We start from the raw sequence: 19,934 nt of genomic DNA, 5'->3' as shown, positions 1-19,934 counted from the left end.
CTTTTATTCAACATTTTCAAATTATTTTATAATGCAGCTAGTCTCTCTCTCTCTCTCTCTCTCTCTCTCTCCCCCCCCCTCCCCCCCTTCCCTCCTGTCATCCAGGAGTTTAAGTTCATGGGCCAGGGCCGTTCCCCATCGGTGTCTCCCAGCAGACAGGCAGCAGCCGCAGCCAGCCCGGCCCAGGAAGAGCTGTCTCTGTTCCAGCAGTACAACCAGGAGGGCAACCCCTTCGAGATGCATATTGAGAACAGGGAGGAGGAGACGGAGGATGTGTTGGCATCTAATGGGGTAGGTGATGATACTGTAGATGCACTCTGACCCAATGTATATTCAGGATATTCTGGCCTTACTTTCAGGGTTGAAATCACAACAGGAAAAACTCCTGCGGTGCACCTGCTGGCCTAGGGGTCCAGGCTATCCATACCACATATACTGTAGGCTCTAATGCTCTAAGCCTGACAGCGCATTGCGGGTTCAAATGCCAATCTCGACAACCTTTGCTGCGTGTCTCCCCCCATCTCTCTCACTCCCTGTTTCCACCCTACCATACTATCAATACAAGCAGAAAAGACCCAAATATATATTATAATAATAATATTTACCAGTAAGACTCCCTAATCGGGAGATAAGCGACCGTTGGTCGCTTATCTCCTGTCACACTGCTGACATCAGTATGACATCACACCGTACACAAATGACCCTTATATAAGACCAGCATTATCTACCGACAGATTAGTAACAAGATGTCAAAATCGTTGAAGGTTGAATCTCCAGATATGGAGATAACCAACACATCCCTCCATATATGGAGATAACCGACGAATCTCACTAAGTCTGACCTCACAAGCCCCATATTTGGACACGAACAACATATAACTCCATATATAGAGACATAGGTGCTGACATCAGTATGACATCACACTGCTGACATCAGTATGACATCACACCGTACACAAATGACCCTTATATAAGACCGGCATTATCTACCGACAGATTAGATGCAAGCAGGATCTCGACTCTGACACAACTCATCGGCTCATAAGCTGGTTCTCCCTCCATATATGGAGATAACCTAGCAACCAACTGTTTACCATAGCAACCATGTTTTTTTTACCTTAGCAACCAACTGTTTACCATAGCAACCATGGTTTTTTACCCTAGCAACCAACTGTTTACCCTACTAACCAACTGTTTACCATAGCAACCATGTTTTTTACCTTAGCAACCAACTGTTTACCCTAGCAACCAACTGTTTACCACAGCAACCATGTTTTTTTTACCCTAGCAACCAACTGTTTACCCTAGCAACCAATTGTTTACCATAGCAACCATGTTTTCTTACCCTAGCAACCAACTGTTTACCCTAGCAACCAACTGTTTACCATAGCAACCATGTTTTTTACCTTAGCAACCAACTGGTTACCATAGCAACCACTGTTTTAGACGACTGTTTCTTGCCGGTCTTATATAAGGGTCATTTGTGTACGGTGTGATGTCATACTGATGTCAGCAGTGTGATGTCATACTGATGCGGAGATATGAGCAGGGCAAAGGTGTGACGTGTGACCGACGGACGGCCGGTGGAGGTTTTGATACTAAACTGCGACCTAACGGCCGCAATTATTTATATATTAATTAATATCTAGATAGATGCAATTGGATATTGCAAGTGTAATTGCTTATTCATTGTCTGGATAGCCAAATTGTCATGTGAATCTTGACCAATACTCAAGCTAGCACCACTTCCCCACTGAACTCAATGAACTTAAACTATAATGGTGACGTCACCGAGAATGCTGCTTCCTGATTGGCTAAAAGTTCATCCAGGAAAAGATGAAGATGAAAAATGCTACACGTTATGCTTATGCTGCACTGTGTTGCCCTCTAGGCAACCACTCTAATAATACTTCAGTCCTTAAAGGGTTGAAATCATGTCACATCAAAAGCAAGAATCAAAAGCAATATTTTTCAGTGATGTTTGATTTGAGTGGCTTTGGTGGTGAAAATGTATGATGAGTACATTCCATTAACATAAAATGATAATGACGTATATTGAGCAGAATATAAGTCACACGCAGAGCACAAAGATGTAACCGCAGATTCCCTGCAGATGTATATGTAATTATTTAGGATGGGCACCTATCGTATGTAAAATCCTAGTTCAGAATTAGATGTGTCATTGGGGTTATTAAATGGACACCTTCTGCCACATATGTTTTGTTGAAATACACCCACAACACCTTCAGAAGGCTTAACTCTTTCCCAGTCTCCGCTAAAATGGCTTGTCCTCAGATTAGCCGGGAATTTTTATTATTGTATTATGATCTAGAGTGCATTCATTCATTCAGGCCATCGGCACATCTTCACATCCCACGTGTCTCTTTTTGTTTTGTTTTCGTCGGTTAATGTTTACTCACCAGCGAAGATTCTAGCTCCCCATTGGAATATAATGGCGATTTGGCGGAGCCTTCTCCCCCCCCGGGAAGCTTCGCGTGCGCGTTTCGTGCACGTCAATGTGGTCACAATCAATGATCTCGGTATGTACCGTAACTCCAAGCATTTTCGTTTCAATCGGCTCCGTCAATGTTGCTAAGCTAGTGGCTGCTGTGTACACAGTAAGTCAATGAGAAAAAAACACCCATCCCCCTCTGGGCCCTCCCCCCTCCTCCTCGCACGCAGATGGGGTGTGCCGATATGTTGGGTAAGCCGATCTGGTGATAAAAAAGGTGTGCCGATATTTTTTTTTTTTTTTTCGTTTTTAATCACCTATTGCGTATATGTGCGACCAGGCTGGGCCAGCTTGCGCAATAATGCGTATATGTGCGTTCAGGCTGAGAAAGAGTTAATGGCAAATGATGGTATCCGAGAATCACACCTATATGCACCTGCAGGAAAAATGTAGCAACCTCAGACCTTAGCAACTAATGGTATAGCTACCCAACTGCTGGTTTTAGCACATTACTCCTCTGTTCTCCCTCAGTTCCACTTATCCATCATTACAATTATCCATCATTACAATTGCCGTTCCTCAATTAGACTAGATGGTATGTGCTTTTGACTTGAATTCAAATTGAATAAGTTGTGCAATCACCTCCAGTCAGTCACCTCATGGCCAATCAGACTCTCCAGTGACATCCACACTGTAGGGTGGTTGAATTGTCATAAACGAGTTCATAAAGAGACTATTAAGTGCGTGGTAATCACTAAGGGCTGCTAAGTGCTTCATGTAGACCTCAAAGTATCACCGCCTGGGTCATAATAACAGTTTCAGACTGCGCCGGGCCTTTCAGTACAACATCCGCCACATTTATTCAGCAGTTGATGCATGGCCTGACATTTAATACGAGCTGTTGGCATAATGAAAATGGAGAGCCGTTCCATACGGAGTTATGGGGTCATCCTTGGCCAAGCAAGGATGAACTTGTCAGCAGGGCTGTCACTGATAAAGAAGTGGCTTTGTCCATGTGTGAGTCTCTAAAGGGCTGCATGTTGAAGAGGATGTGATTTGTATGCCGGTGTTTGCATCGATTGAAGTCCTATCTCAACAGGGACTTTAGCGGATGTTTGGAGCTCTTATCTGTCAAAGTTCAATAAATATTTTATTTTTTTCTTTAGCACAGTAGAACAGGGGTGCCTTGAGAATTAGTATGATATTCATTGATGCCAGTGGCAACATTTTGATGAATTGAAAAACCTTTCATTTCTTGTTAACACAATTAATGCGCCCCCCACTAGGACTTAGGGGTGGGCGATATGGAAAAATACAATATCATGATATTTTCCCAAGCTGTATCACGATACACGATTTTATCACGATTCTTTTTCACGTTGGTTTTTATGGTTATTTTTCAAGGTACTTGACAAAAACTAGACTCTCTGGGTTCCTTTTGGGAGGTCTAAATTGAACTTTACAAGTATGTAAGTAAGCAATTTACCCCGAGTGAGAGGACATTATGCTCTCATAATGTCCGCAGTGAGGGTGTTATCGGACGAGGCGCAGCCGAGTCCGATAACACCATCACTCAGGACATTATGAGAGCATAATGTCCGACCCCGAGTGGTAAATAGCTTTTCTACCACTTTTTCCCGTATACATGAAAGAAAACACATAGTTGTAACTTGCAAGGATCTTAAGTTACAATCATTATTGCCTATAAAACTTCCGCGAGACAGCAGATGTTCCACCAACAACATCTTCTACTCACCAACAGATGGCGCCAACTCCATACTAATCCATGCGTCTAGCTTACAGCTAAGCTAACGTCAGTTAAAAGCACCGTTCCGGCCGTAAATAGAGGCTGTTCGCTTCCAGAAAGGCATAGGTTCAGAGAAAAGGGGCTTTAAAGTTGGCGGATTGCATTGGATCCAAATAAATCGGCGACGATAGTACGCACGTTAGTAAACATAGGACCGCTGCGACCTTCATTTGTTGGTTGGGGGAAAAGTGTTCCACTACCTCCTGAAGTCCCCGGATGTACACTGAGGCGCATTGATCTCGGACACACAACTTTGCGGCAGTTGTCCTCTCATAACCTCCGGAATTTAGCCAATCAGAATCCAGTATTTGAACACGTGACTAGAAAAAGTGGTAGAACTCTTTTTAGTGGAGACCTTGACATTTTAAAGTTTGAGAACTACTGATTTAGACCAAAATGCAGGTTTAAATTGAATTCTGGAATTAATCTCTGTATTAACGATTCAACAGGATTTTTTATAAGGCTCCCTCAATTGTATCACAATATATACGATATCTCTGAAAAGGCATATCGTGGAGACATTGTATCGTCTCAACGATAATTATCACCATATCGCCCACCCCTACTAGGACTGCACAGCAAAGACGCTTCAACATGAAGTGTTATATCTGAAACATGACAAGATCCTTTCTTGCACCACAAAAAGCCTTGACGTTTTGAGCTCAAAGCTCTTCCTCTGAATTTGAGGAAGAGCTTTGAGCTTGAAACACCACAGCTCACATTGGAGCCCTCTGTGTGTGCAGGTTTTTATTTATTTTTCTCTGCTTTCTGTTTGTCGCTCAGCACCTGCCCAAGTCTGGGTTGGGGATGTGCACATCGTTTTCCTTTTTTCCCCCCTTTTTTCTGAAACATTTACCACTTTGCATCGTAGCTTTTCTTCACCTTTGGACTTATTTACCAAGGTCAGCATCACCTCTTCAATACTGGTGTGCACCCTTCTCCTGTGTGTTTGATTATTTCTAAAACATGCTATGCATTCCTGTCCAAATTGGAAATATCAAATTGTCTGTCTTTCATTCGTTTAGTTTGGATTTTTTTTTTCTCTCTTCTTAGCGGCAATATAGAAGCAATATTGCCGAGCCTGACACATCAGCCTTAGCTATGAGCAAGCTTTTCATGATCCTGCTTGTATCGTCCTGTACTTCCATTACCTGAACCTGGGCTGTTATTGCAAGGGTGATGGAGCGTCTGTATAGAATCCTGTTAACTTATTATAGAAGGCCTCTCATGAACCAGCCTCCTGTGAGAGGAGATTTTCCACTTTAGGCCAATCCTTTTCTGCGTTATCAGTCCCTTAAGGCTTCTGCCTAGACATATTTAAGGCATTTATAAGCTAGTGAAATTAAATGAAGAGAGACAGCAAAGAAGGCGGATGAGGGAGAAGATGACTCACTACAAACCAGGTGTTAGTTATGTGAGTAGTAGGACCCAAGTGCACAACAACCGGAGGCAGAGCAGCTTCAGTACAATACGTTTATTATAGAGGCTGTCTTAATTCAGGCTATAAAATCCACCCTGGAATCGGGCAATAAACCAATATCTACTGACAAAAATAACAACAAAGTAAGCAATAGGTTTGATGTGTCCAAGGTAAACCCTCGTAAATAAGAGAGGTGTGCTCACTGCTCAGGAAGGAGAAGTACTGTATAGACACTCAATGTTCGTCTCTGGCATCTTGTTTGTTAATGATTTATACATTTTAGGTAAGAAATAGGCCCTGCAGCTTCTTAATTAAAACTCTGTTACAAATATTTGCTACTTCTATACAGTAGTCTATTTCTGTGGTGTCAACTTGGTCACATTTATATGCCTAGCCCACGCCCTCTTCAGAGCAGCTGTTTATGTTTTGCCGTTTCAGACAGATGAAGGGATGAATTTAACGAAAACTAAAAGTATAATCATCTTGTTAGCCGATTTGTAAGTGCATATCCCCCTATCTTGTTGCAGAGCCAAACTGCAACGCACAAAAAGGATGTCTTGCGACTCTTGTTTAAAGAGAGATGTTATTCCTTTTTATTTAAAAAAATATTTGAAATACAAATGCTGTACAGCGCATTAGAAATGGAGAACAAGCTGTCCTTTTGAAACACATCTTGTTCCACTGTAGTGACTCGGGACAGCACTGACAATGATATAGTATTCCAACTTTATTTCGGGCTGCTTTCAGCTCTGATCTATCAAAGGAGTGTGTTAACTGGTTTTGACCAGGTCACTGTTTTCTACATTCTTACTCACTCTGTCCACCCTCTATCCCTCTCTTGCCTCCTTCTTCCTTTGCTCTGTCCATCTCCATCCCTCCGTTGATCTGTCGTTCTGCCCCCCTCCCCCCCGACCCTCTCCCTGTTTCACTTCCTCCATGTGTGTGTCTCTTCTTCCTTGTCCTCTGTCATTCATCTGTTCTACCATCGCCCTCACTCACATGCTCCTCCAGTACGAGTCGGATGAGCTGGAGAAAAGTGTCTACCAGGACTATGACAGCGACAGTGATGTCGCAGACGAACTCAAGCAGGACTATGTGGACGAGCAGACGGGCGACGCCCCGCTCAAGAGGTCAGTACCAGTTTGTACCATGCTTAGGGATTGCCTCTACTTCCCTCACGAATGACACAGAGGTGAGGGTGGTGATGTTTCTTTTATTTTTTTTATCTCTTCTAAAAGGGCATCTAATGTCCAGCATATGCTCTTGTTCTGGCTTTTCCTGTAGATAATCATGCCTGCAGTGCAGTCCATTCAACTCCTCGGTTAATTGTCTCATTGTGAGCCACCAACTGCAGAGAAAGCACAGACAGGCAGATAGCTAAAAGCACAGGATTAATAATAGGTGCACCTAATTATCCCAATGAGCTGCTCCCACCTTCTCCTCTTGACACAACCACCAAAATCCCCACCCATATTTGAAAAAAGTGTACCCATGTTAAACTTTAAAAGAGATTTGAACCTAGCCAAGAAACTGAGTCAGTTGTCTCGCTCTCAAATCCTTATTTCTCTAGACAGGTGCTCAAGCCTGCTTAGGCGGACACTGAGGCAGTTTCCATGCATTTATAACGGTATTGTTAGCTCACCTCGACCTAACCCAGCCCGAGCAAGTAGGCAGAGAGATAGCATCAAGACATTCTCTTCATAGTTTATATATATATATATATATATATATATATATATATATATAATTTTTTGCTTGACGACTAGATTCAGTTTCACGGTCGTTTGATGTACACTAATCATTAGCTCCTCTGCAGCTGGTTCATGAAAGGATAATTACAGTACAAGAATGAAAAAGGCTATTTTAACCATAATCCGCCTGTCAGTTTTGTTTCAGTGTTCGTGTGAGGGAGTGTTGAAAGGTGATTCAAAGCTTTCCATCAGGGAAACAATTTGTAAAGATTTATCTACGCAAGTAGGAGCAGTTTTAGTTTGTGTCCCTTCACTTACTATACAGGAAAAGAACTTCTTTAAGTAGCATGTGAGGGGTCTAACTAGGGTTTTTTCATGATTCTGAATCCATTGCAAGCATTTGTTTTGCATGAAAAACATACCTTGTCACAAACATGGAGCCCACAAATCTGAGCTGACCCCAGACAAGTGATGACTCATCACTAAACCATAGTTTATGTGGGTCTTTTCTTCCTGTATAGTAACTTAGTAAGTGAATGGACCCAAACTTCAACACCCTGAATTTACCTTGATCCACTAAGAATATAATGGGAAACTTTTAACATGTTTTTTTTGGATGACCCTAGGATCATAAAAACCCTGAATGATTACTATTGCAATTTCTTTTGGGTCAGGCCCTATTTTAGCTTAGATTGACTGGCCTATTAGTCCTGCTGATGTCATCATGGATCACTGGCACCCTCTGGAATCCCTGATCATAACCTCAAGTTGAAAGTAGGCACACCAGTCATGCTGATTAGAAACCTGCAAGCAGGTCCCGACCGTACTCTCAAGAATGGCACCAGAATGGTGGTAATGCAAATGATGGACAAAGTCATTGAGTGTGACATTGCAATAGGCACAAACAGGGGCAAAACAATCTTCCCAAGAATACCTCACAATGACAGAGGTGATGAGCTTCCCTTCACCTTCATTAGACGACAGTTCCCTATCCGCTTAGCTTTCTCTGTTACCACCAGTAAGGGTCAGGGGCCAAGAGAATGAACGAGTTGGCATCTACTTGCCTCAACCTGTGTTCGCTCAACACACAGATGTTCCTAATTACTGCTTCACTCATACTACATACAGTACTGACATACTGTCATTCTGAATATCATTTCATTTTAGTACTATTTCCTTTCTTATATGTTGCAACAAACACTGTCCTATATTACAACATGACAATAAACCATGACATCTCATTTCCATCAACAACTGCCCATATGCATTTATACCCAATTGTCCACATGCGTCATTCATACTCATTGCTCAAACCAACACCTTCCTTACTCACTGCAGTACATGCACACAACTACGCAGTACAATGTAACTCTAATGTGAGGCCCGCAACGCGGCCCAAACTTCTAGTCTACATACGATTGACACATGTGTAGTGTGGGGAAAAAGAGGGAATATAACGCTATTACTTATTTAGTTGTACACCATTAGGAAAAACTCACGTGATAATCATGTAATTGGCTGTTACATATTTAATCTGACACATAATATTATATTCATGTGATATTGTGATATAAAGCTTGACGTTGTGTCTTCTCAGTGACGTGTCTAAATGATGTTTTATATTATCCTTCCACCTTCTCTTACATATTAATCTGACGTTAGCCAATCAATCGCTTAAATGCTAAATCTCTATTCTTTTCACTGGGCACGTTAATTGTTAATTAGAGGTCATGTCGTGCAAGGTCATGCCCGGGAAATGAGCCGGTCTAGGTAATGAATAGAATGAATGCACTCTAATGATCAGAGTCAAGAGTTTTCTCTCTCAGTCCCTCTATCTTACAGGTGTCCCTGTTTTTCAGGCTTTTATGTGTAAGCTTCTGATTCATCATTTAGCCGGCGCCGCGACTAGATGTCTGGATGCCTGAGCGGCACGTCTCAGTCGGTGGCCCGTTTGAATTTCTGCGTGACCATCGCAGGAGGGGTCGGCGCAGGCGGAGATATACTGGCGAGGCACATATTATACTAGAACTGCTTTTTCTCACCTCACCCTTCTCTCACCTTCACCCCACCCCGTCATTAACTCCTAATCAGCGTTCCCAGAGAGACCACGAGGAGCAGGAAGAAGTCAGACTACAGCCTTAACAAGAACAACGCGCCCATCATCACCAACACCACTCTCAACGTCATCCGGCTTGTCGGTGAGTCCTGACACACACACTCACACACCCAACTCCCTTGAAGCACAGCCCGTACACGCATGTCCTCACAACCTCCATTTAACGAGCAGTAAATGAGCCAACAGCCCAGTTGAAACCTGTAATTGTGGGTCAGTGCAGCTAGCCTTGTGACTCCCATGCGCTAATTATCAACCACCACAACCTGTCATCTAGGGCTGCAACGATTAATCGATTATTCAATTAGTTGCCAACTAATTTAGTAATCGTAATCTGATCGGCAACTAATCACTGGGATTTTTATTAATACCGTGCAGGAATATAGGGTCAAGAACAAAAATATGACTTGAATATTTATTTTTAAATTACCTATTTGGAAAGAATACTGTTACCCTTTAGCCTGACAAATGTGTAGCTATTCTTTCTATCAGTATGCAGTCATAAAAAGGTATTTATTTGTTGTCTTTTATTTGGAACCCAATCGGCAGCTGAGCATAACGTAATAAATGATGTGTTTTTGAATGAATTATTCAAAATGTCTTTTTTGTTAGTTAAAGCATGTCTACAAGAAACTCAAATCGAATGTATAAGGTAATAGCTAAATGATTAATCGATCAATCGTCTAAATAATTGACAGATTAATCGGTTATGAAAATAATCGTTAGTTGCAGCCCTACTGTCATCTCGCAAGAGCAACTTGCATGTCATATTTTTTGGTGGACTTTTAAGACCACGAGACTGCTGTTTGTCCCAATATGCCCTATAGTGCCGTCACCCGCTTGATTTGATTGTCAAGTGTAAAATGCCACTAGACAAGGTCATTACCTGGCCCATTGGACAGGGTTATTACCCCTCCCTATTGGACTTGGGGATCGTTAAATGGGCATGCAGTGATACAAATTATAGTAGATGATCAACTGAGGATGATTGCAAGAGTAGTCATGCATGAATTGTTGAGTTGTCATCGTGAATTAGCATAACCTGAATATCAATGTCTGTAGATAATAGTGACCATGTTTCCTTTTTAGTTTTCTTTTCTCCTCCATTTATGTTTTTGGGAGAAACTGTCAGTCCTTTCTTGATTTCTCAGTTCATAGTTTTTCTGTAACATCTATTCTAAAAAGAAATCTGTGAGTCTCTCTCTCGACAGATTATCCCCATATACTGTATAGATATGCCTGACGTCATAGTCGGCAATTTTAGGCAATGTTTGTTTGGCGTCAGACCATGCAGAGCTTGATGAGAGAATGAGGGAGGGAGACAGGGAGGGAGGTAAGAATAATGGGTGAATTAAAAACAAGCAGTGAACACAAATCTTTAAAAAAGCAGTTTGAATCCATCAACGTTCTTCTAATTCCACCCCCATACCTACTTTTGTCACCACACAATTAGATCGCCCCCAGAGTTTCATGTGCCGGATTAAAAAGCATAAAAATTGAATAGAGCTAAAAAGGTCTTGCTAAAAGGGTCTGTTTCGAGGCCAGAGCTTGGCAGAACATTTTATTTTCCTTTTCACCCTCCATTCATTCTTCAGTTCTGACTCAATGGTAAACCTTCATACAATCCTGTACCTCCACAGTTAGTCCTTTATTGCATTTTTGGCAAGTTTAATCCCCAGAACATAATGCACAATGCCGGCTGAGTGACCACCGTGTCATGACTCCTCCCTATAGGAAGCTGTTCCACTGAGATTAACAATACTGCAGCTCCAATCTGTGGCTGACAGACAGTGTTGCCATGTCCATCTGTTATATGCAACTGTGGGCTTGTTTTTCTAATGTATAGTTGCTTATTTGGGCTTGCTGTCTAATATTTTTTAAATCGGGTCTTGGGTCCATTTTTCACAACATTTCATCAATTCCAACATTTTTCAAAAGTATTTCATAAATTAAATGAATGAAAAAAATCTAATACTTTCCATAAACACATAAAAAAAAATTGAATTAGTAGTGAAATTAGCTGATCTACAAGCTCACAACGCATGAAGCAAACAGCAGAATTGTCAAGCAAGGTGTCTTGTCTGAACACAGTGAAGCATGTTCAGATGAAATCACCATTCATTTTGACATTGGTCAAAACTTTTGGTTTGCAACTGGCTCTATGTTGCCACACTGTCTGTCTCTCTGTCTGTGTGTGTGAGCGCATGCGCAACTGAACATTTTCTGTTAATATGAAGTACTTTGCAGTACGTAGTAGCCCCTACTTGGTCCGACATCCCATTAGTCAGAAACTGGTGAATGCTTACCTGGTGAATTCTAACCCTAACCCTAACCAATTTAGGACTAATGAGATGTCAGACTTATGGGCAGATCCCCATGAAACTAACTTCTTTTCCCCAAAACCAAAAGGACAATTTTATTTTCCATTTTCCAAAGACATTTAAACTACAGTATATATTGTATTTTGTTTTGACTTAACAGTTTGCCAGCCAAAATAGAATGGTGGTTGGTAGATTAGCCGTGAAATTTCTATTATTGTATTGTGATCTGAGACATAATATTATGTTTATAAACATGAGCCCGCCACCCCTCCTTCTTGGACCGCACCGTTGTTTTTTCTTTTTTTTCCCCCCCAGGTCATTAGCTCACCGTGATTTTCTCGATCTCCGTTGGGATAGAGTGGTGGTTTTGGCCGAGCATCGATCTCCCCGATCGCCGATTTTCGGATCAAAATCATTTATTCCGGTTTTAATGACAAAGTCCGGGAAAGTATGGCGCGGCTGAGACTCCTTGCTCAGATGTCCGATATATTACGGTTTTAACATTAAGGGGCTCCCCGTGGCTTGGAAAGGGTTAATATGAGTCATATCATTATTGAGGTATTCAACAATGTTATCGAATATCGCTTTCATAAATCTCATTTACTGTCATTTAAAACATCACTGAACTCATGAACTGCCAGATCTTCCTTACCTTTTAACGTGGGCACATCGTGCACGATCTGTGCACGATGTGCCCACGTTAAAAAAATCATGTACCAGGCGTGTGTAGACCCGATCAGCTTTCAAATAAAAAAATCCCATCGAAAAAAGACCTTTCTGTCGCCGAGCAGGATCTGATACTGTTTACATGAAAGCGAATAGAAGCTGCGCTATGGTCCCGCATGGGCACCTGCGCGATTTGCGCGCACGATCTGTGCACGGATCATGTACCAGGCGTGTGTAGACGCGATCACAGCTTCCAAATAAAAAAATCTGATTGAAAAAAGACATTTCCATCGCCGAGCTGTGTCTGCTTACTGTTTACATGAAAGCTAATGGAAGCTGCGATATGGTTCTGCCTCCGACCGGATACGGAAACTTGATCCGGTCAAAAAACGGAAATGCGGCCGGAAACAGTTCTCCGAGGGGCCGATCCAGTCCGGATCGACGATAAACAGCGATCATACTTTTAATTGTTTCATAACGATTAAAGCATATTAAATCTTCGGGTTCCTCGGGCGCAGCAGGGCCGTACAGCTGCGTTTTTTTTTTTGTTTCCTCGGGAATAGCATTAAATGAGTTAATATTGTGCAGCCTTACTGTGGAGTATTACATTAGGCATCACAAGGTGCAGGTCACAACTAGTCATTTCCTTCTTGTCTTTGTGCACAGGGAAGTACATCCAGATGATGAACATCTTGAAGCCCATCGCTTTTGATGTCATCCACTGTGTGTCGCAGCTCTTCGACTACTACCTGTACGCTGTGTATACCTTCTTCGGACGCAACGATATGGTACGGTAACAGTATATCGACACTTCTTACAAGATGTCCTGGCACCCTGTGTTGTCTGTGTAATTTTCATTCTCTTTACGTTTGTTTTCTTTTGTGGTCCTGGGTGAGAAAACTGACAGGGTGCGAGTGAAGGGTGGTAAAGAGTGAAGGGTGCTAAAGAGTGAAGGGTGCTAAAGGGCCACTGGCAGGATTGGATTCTAGGCCAGCAAATTGCACATGTGGGCCCAGAGACCGGTGGTGGAAAAAGTACTCACATTTTTTACTTTAGTGAAAATATCCATACTGCAATGTAGAAATACTCTGTTACAAGTAAAAGCCTGGAATTCCCAGGATCTACAAGCTCACAACGCATCGCACCGTGACACGTTGTGAGTAACTCAGGCTATTTTCAAACAGCTAAAATAGAGCTATAGTGGTTTATGTATGTTTTATAATTTATATCTGCAAAGTAACTAGTAACTAAGGTTTTCAAATAATTGTAGTGGAGTAAAAGTACAATATTAGGATCTGAGATAGTGGAGTAGAATAAAAGTATTGGAAATTGGAAATACTCAAGTAAAGTCAAAATACTTCAAACCTATACTTAATTACAGTACTTGAGTAAATGTACTTTGCACCATTGCCAGAGACCCAGGTGTTCACCACTCAACCATGGATGAAGTGTGAATCTCTCTCTCTCTCCCCCTCCTTTTACTTTAATGGTCTGTCAGTATTCCATCCTTGGCAACCAGATATGATCTTGGACACAGTGCCAGCGATGGGCACAGTGCTAAATCCAATTAATAGCTTTCATGGGTCCTTCCTTGGTATTCTAAACACTGTCTGACCGAGCGATATATCACAGCTCAACACTCCCCTGTCCCCGAGCTTAACTCATTCACTACCAAGAATATTGAACCAAAATTAGCCTGCATTACCAGCTATTTTTCCGAATTTACTTACCTTTTCAAGTTGTCGCAAAATATTTTTCGCAACGTATGATTGGCCCGCCGATCGATCACGCAAACAGGCACAGTCTTTGTGATCATGTGGGAAAAGAAATTGTCATTTGGAAAGTTAGAGCAGAATGAAAAAACACTTAGAACTGAATACAATGGGAGGTTGTGTGCGTGTGCGCGTGTGTGTGTGTGTGTCTCACACAAACACTGTGAAATGGGACGGCAATGCTGAGTGCGGAGCCGAGCCGAGGGCCTCCGAGAGGAAACGAAAAAAGCAGAACGGCGACCATTTTTTCGTGGCTGTACCTTTTTACCTTCTTAAAGCTCTTTTTTTAAGATTAGTTTTTTTGGGCTTTTATGCCTTTATTGATAGGTCAATAGACTGACAGGAAATGGGGGAGAGATGGGGAGTGACACGTGGCAAAGGTCGTCTGGATCGGGAATCGAACCGGTGACGGTGCCAGGCATCCATGCCCAAACTTGTATTTTGTGGAATTTACTTTAAGATATTTATAGGATATATAGGATAGTATTTAGTTGTTTGAACGCCATTTGTGTTGTCAATTCACCATTACAGGGCCTTTTTAAAAATATCGCCACCACCTGCAGCCGGCAGTGATACACTCATGTAGCCGGCAAAAGGAGCCTGACAGACAGATACATGCGTATCCCAGGACGATACACACCGGTTCTATGAATTTTTCCGACAACACCGTGGCATATTTTTGCCAGACCCAGGGGGTCGGCCTACAAAAGGCTTTGTCGGTCTGTCGGTCTGTCGGTCGGTCGGTCGGTCCCTCTTTTCCTCAGTGTGCCTGTGTTTGCCTCTGACTGCTCATCTGCCCCTCCCTTCCCTTGCTCGGCTGATTGCCTTGAGTGCCATCACCTGTACAGGACCAGCTGAGTTGAGTTGGCTGACGAGCTGCTGACACTATAAATTCCTCAGCCCATCTACAAGCTCAGAAACATTTCCAGCTGCTCAGCCTATACAATCCTGTGTGTTCATGTGTTAGTTCAGTGCCATACTAGTGAAAACACCTTATCGTGGTGGGGAGGTTTGCGTGCCTTAAGGATCCCACGAGCTATACCAGCTGGAGTCTTGCACTCCTGCCAGCGTCACGCTTGCCGGACAGGTCAAAGGAGAGAGGCCAGACTAAGATTGATCCACCCCCCCCCCCCCCCCCCCCCCCCTTCCTTGCATTCTGATTTTCATTGCGGGTCTGGCAGAACCAGGTGACCTGGTCTAGTTAAATAGGCTCTGTCATGAATTTTTCCGACAACACCGTGGCATATTTTTAAATAGGCTCTGTCATGATTAATTGATCACATTTATGGAGTTTAGACATCTAAATACTATTCCAAAACAACTTACAAGTTAATTCCGTGCCACAAAAAAACAAGTTTGAGGGCTCTTTTGGAGTTGAAATCTTTAGATGATGGACATTTTAATGGCAGACACTCGGTTGTTTTCGGTTTCATTCGGTTGAATCGTGGGTGCGCGTTGCATTGTGGAACTCCGCTATCTAACGAAGTGCTTGAAGCGTCCATCGACTGTATGCTTAGAAACAGGAAAATAGTGCACATTCAAAGGGTAGGTTTGAAGGGGTCTACGAAATGGGACGGCCCTCGGTTGGAGGGTGCATTTTTGAGCGGTGGTCACAACGCTCCTATACGTGGCCGTGTGTGTGGGTCTGTCTCCGTCCGTCCGTGTAGCCTAAACTTCGGCGCGTAACTAGTGCCGCACCATTTACGCCACTCGTGCAATATATACATCAAAATGTGCGGCTCGGCCGGGAATGGTGTGCTATTACCTTTCGTTCCGATCCGCCTTACCATGCCGACGTAATCGGCAAAAAACGACGCTTAATTGTCCCCATTGACTTATAATGGGACAATGCAAGAAATCACTTTCAAGTATTTTTCTCTCGTAAACCATAGGAGCTACAGTTTCAAACCTCGGAGAGGAGATTCATAATGATTTTAAGAATGAATCGAAAAATAATTACATCACTCGGCCTCATGGTGGCGCTATAACGGCCCACTTTACGTTTTGCCCCGTAACTCTTGAACCGTAGATCGGAAAATTAAAATTCTTTTTTCCCTGGATTCCTTGGGTCAAGACGCATCTCCCCATATAGGCCACGCCCATTTGCGCCAGGATAGATTTTCCGCCATCTTGAATTTTCTCCAAAACACACTGTTTGCTCCTTTTCCTACATATTTTCTTCAAATGTCACAAAAATAGGTACACATGATCTATGAGGTGGGTAAACCACCGCTCAGTTCACACGGGTGTGATTTTTCCACTGCTTTTCCCAAGCTGAAATCTGCTCATAAACTGAAAGGAGCATGGCTGTGTTGTTGTACACAAGTTACACAACTCACCCGCCCAGGTGAGGGTGGCAATAATGGACTACTAATCGCCGTAATCGTAACAAAGGTGCAAATCATATAAAACAAACGAATGTACAAATCTGATGCTGCTGGACACCCTGCCATCCTGGGCACCTTATGTGTTAATTGTGCGACAAAAAGTATTTTCAACACGTTTTTTACATCTGTGCGGTCACACTGCAGATGCATACATTACTCTACAAAGTCCTGCATACATTACTCTTGGAAGTCCAAGCTTAAGCACTTAAACTGTGGCGCTCCTAATTTGGGCATGTCGCTACATGCGCAAATTGTCCGAAAATGGCTGAATGTGGCCCACAACGCATTTTTAGCTATCTGTTTTCGTACAACCAACTAAGTATACAGTATAGGGCTTGAGTGGTTAAGAAGAGGTCACCTCGACTGACTGACATTTTGCCCTTCTTCATCTAAAGACTAATTAAGTAATTAATTAAGCCCATTTAGAAGGAGGATGAGACGATTGCTCCCTAGGAGGCTTCCGGGCGAGATGTGGGTCTCTCTCTCTCTCTCTGTGTGTGTGTGTGTGTGTGTGTGTGTGTGTGTGTGTGTGCGTGTGCGTGTGCGTGTGTGTGTGTGAGAGAGATACTGATAAAGAAGGAAGGGTACACCCTGGTTGCAACCTGACAACCCATCACAGGTGTCCTTGCTATCGATCTGTCTTCATTGTCATTTATCCATGTGTGCATCTGTGCCTTCATGTCCTCTCTCTCTCTCCCCCTCTCTCTATTTATCCATGCTCCCTCGCCACTTTCTCTGTGTATCTGTTAGCCTTTCTTTCTCTCACTCTTGTCATTCCTGCCCTCATAAATGCCATCTCCGATGTCTCTCGAAGCTGCAGGTTCTTGTGGCGTCTCCCTCTTTATCTCGCCTCCTTTTACTCCCACTCAACTTCTCCGCCTCTTTCAATCTCTCTCTCTCTCTCTCTCTCTCTCTCCCTCTCTCTCTCTCTCTCTCTCTCTGTCATTATGCCTTTCTTTGAGTCTGTGCGTTCCAATTACCTGTCTCCTTCGACAGGGACGGCTATATCAAAATGCTAATGCCTCCATGAATAGGCTCCCGTACAGACTTAGTTTATGCACACATAACAGCACACTGCTGCCTACATATCCACATTTAGACTTTGGCACAGAGAGTAATGAAGCCACGTTAATATTCTGGTGATGTATTTATTGGCTCAGTCCCATCAAACGGCACCATAGGCTCAATCTGACTGACACTTTATCTATGATAAAGCACCGTATGCTCATGACTTCTCCGCCGGGTGTTGCTAACTCGAAGAATGGAGGTCGTTTTTTGTGTGTGGGAGGGAATATGGGGGGGGGGGGGGTAATTGGAGGCAAGCAGATTTACAAATACCTTTTGAGAAAAGCTGAGGGCCTGCCAGATGATGAAAGACCCGTCACCACAAGGAAGGACTTGGATCCTCGGATCAACTGTCATCTCTTCATCCGGGCGCTCTTTGAACGGACAGAGGTCTATGAGGACATAGTTACTACTCCATGGAGGCATACAGCAAGAAAATTGGATGGAAGGATTTGGGGAGAGGGGGGAGAGATGTGGGGGTGGGTAGGATCCTGGCTGTGTGTACTGCAATGTGTTGTGACTGATGTGAACTGAGGAAGGGTGCAGGATTGTGGCTGTGGAACTAAGAAGGGTTCTACAGCTCACTGTCAGCCAGAAACCTTGTATCTCCAAGTTTAAAAAGTGTATGTTTTTTCGTAAATTAAAGCCCTACTTCATCATACATCGGCTATTTTCACCATTTTAAATCGTTTTTAAAATAACACAAAAAAGGAAGGTTTTGGACATGCTGTACAAGTTTTCCACCCGACAGCAACAATATACTGTATTGAATTGCAGGGACGTGCAGAGAATGTTAGAGAGGCAGGGGCTGATATTTCTAAAAGGGCCTTTTGGTGGAGCTTGGAGGTCGGCTATTTTCGGTGCGTGATACCACATGGAACTACCGGTAAGCATAATCAAGTCAATACTGGAAATGTGGTGTACAGCATGGATTTCTACACATAAGATGCTGCATTCAAGTTCAGGAGAGTTTGGACAAGGCAATTCTCTTGAATGCTGCCTTGTATGGTATGGAAATGGGGCATTTGCATTTCTTTCACCATAGTAAAAAGTAACTGCATTCATGGTCTGGAGAGGGCACTTTTTACAGACTGATAAAAGGGCAGGGGCTCAAGCCCCCTTTGATGTCTATCTGTGCACGTGCCTGTTGAAGTGAGCTGTAGAACCCTTGGTACGCTGGCACAGTCCTTGGCCTCCGGACAGACAGAGACCCTGCCAGATGGAGAGTTCACAACTCATTAGTCAGGGAATGTGCATCCAATTTACTAATACTTACTGATAAATCAGTGATATCAGAGTGTGAATGCTGACTGTTTAGGAGATGTGACTGTACAAACTAGCTACTGAAACTCCAGACAGTCTGTCACCTCCACTGATTAAACTCATCGCTTTTGTGTTTGTTTGTTTTTGCCCTCTTTGATGTTTTCCTTCCTGTTGTGCTTTTAATTTGCACTGTTGGTTCTGTTTTTTTCTTGCTGCCCATAGCCTGTTCCTAGTCCGTCTTTGCCCACTCAGGTTGGCAGAGAGACGGGTGCTGCCAGGCTTGTGGGCCCTGCTTGCTTGGTAAGAATGGAACCATGGAGGTGATGTAGCTACAGGACAAGGCCTTCCAAGCCTTGTGTGCCCAAAACGCCATGTTAATTAACACTGGCCATGTGCTTGATTCGATGCACTGAAGTGTGCATGATTTGCTCTGCTGCCCCAATAGGCTGTTTGCTAAGCGATCCACATTTCTTTCTAGTGATAAACACTTGTCTGTATTGTGTTTGTTGAAAATAGGGCTGGGACTTTAACTGATTCATTTCGATTCATTATAGAAAATGTTTTAATCGTACTTAGTTTTTGCACCATAGAACCTTTCTCAAGTTTCAGGTGTACCGATCACCAACCAACAGTCAACAAACCCCAACGCACGCAATGGGAGAAGCCGCTGAACAGACCGCTTTTCTTTGCTCTGCCCAGTGGATGGAAAATTTTGATTTAAAATACCATATAAATACCATAAATATTGTATACCAAAATGCATTTTAATTCAAATAAAATTGCTTCTCAGGTCAAGTATTTATGAGATTTCTTTTTAATAATTTTTAGCCCACGTTTTTGTAACCCATTTTTTTCACCCAGTGCCAATTGCCTATGTAATCCTGGGCTCTGCTCTCCCTCTCCCGCACCTGGGGAGACAACGGACAAATAAAAACTTTAATAAAAGTGCCTTAAATGACAGTTCCGTGAGTGCTGGT

The 19,934-nt window shown here is 42.9% G+C and overlaps 1 protein-coding gene across 1 annotated transcript in view; it reads left to right on the top strand.

Moving 5' to 3' along the window:
* vps50 (VPS50 subunit of EARP/GARPII complex) overlaps nt 1–19,934 on the top strand; it is a 170,544-nt gene that overhangs the window by 93,008 nt on the left and 57,602 nt on the right. The window contains exons 18-21 of the mRNA XM_080734824.1: nt 106–291; nt 6,691–6,809; nt 9,462–9,568; nt 13,137–13,258. Of these exons, the coding sequence (XP_080590950.1) occupies nt 106–291; nt 6,691–6,809; nt 9,462–9,568; nt 13,137–13,258 (534 nt within the window). The remainder of the gene's footprint in view (nt 1–105; nt 292–6,690; nt 6,810–9,461; nt 9,569–13,136; nt 13,259–19,934) is intronic.

This window comes from Nannobrachium achirus, assembly GCF_963921795.1.
Source record: "Nannobrachium achirus genome assembly, chromosome: 10".
In the NCBI taxonomy this organism is placed as follows: Eukaryota; Metazoa; Chordata; class Actinopteri; order Myctophiformes; family Myctophidae; genus Nannobrachium; species Nannobrachium achirus.
This window is presented reverse-complemented; position numbering and strand designations above follow the sequence as displayed.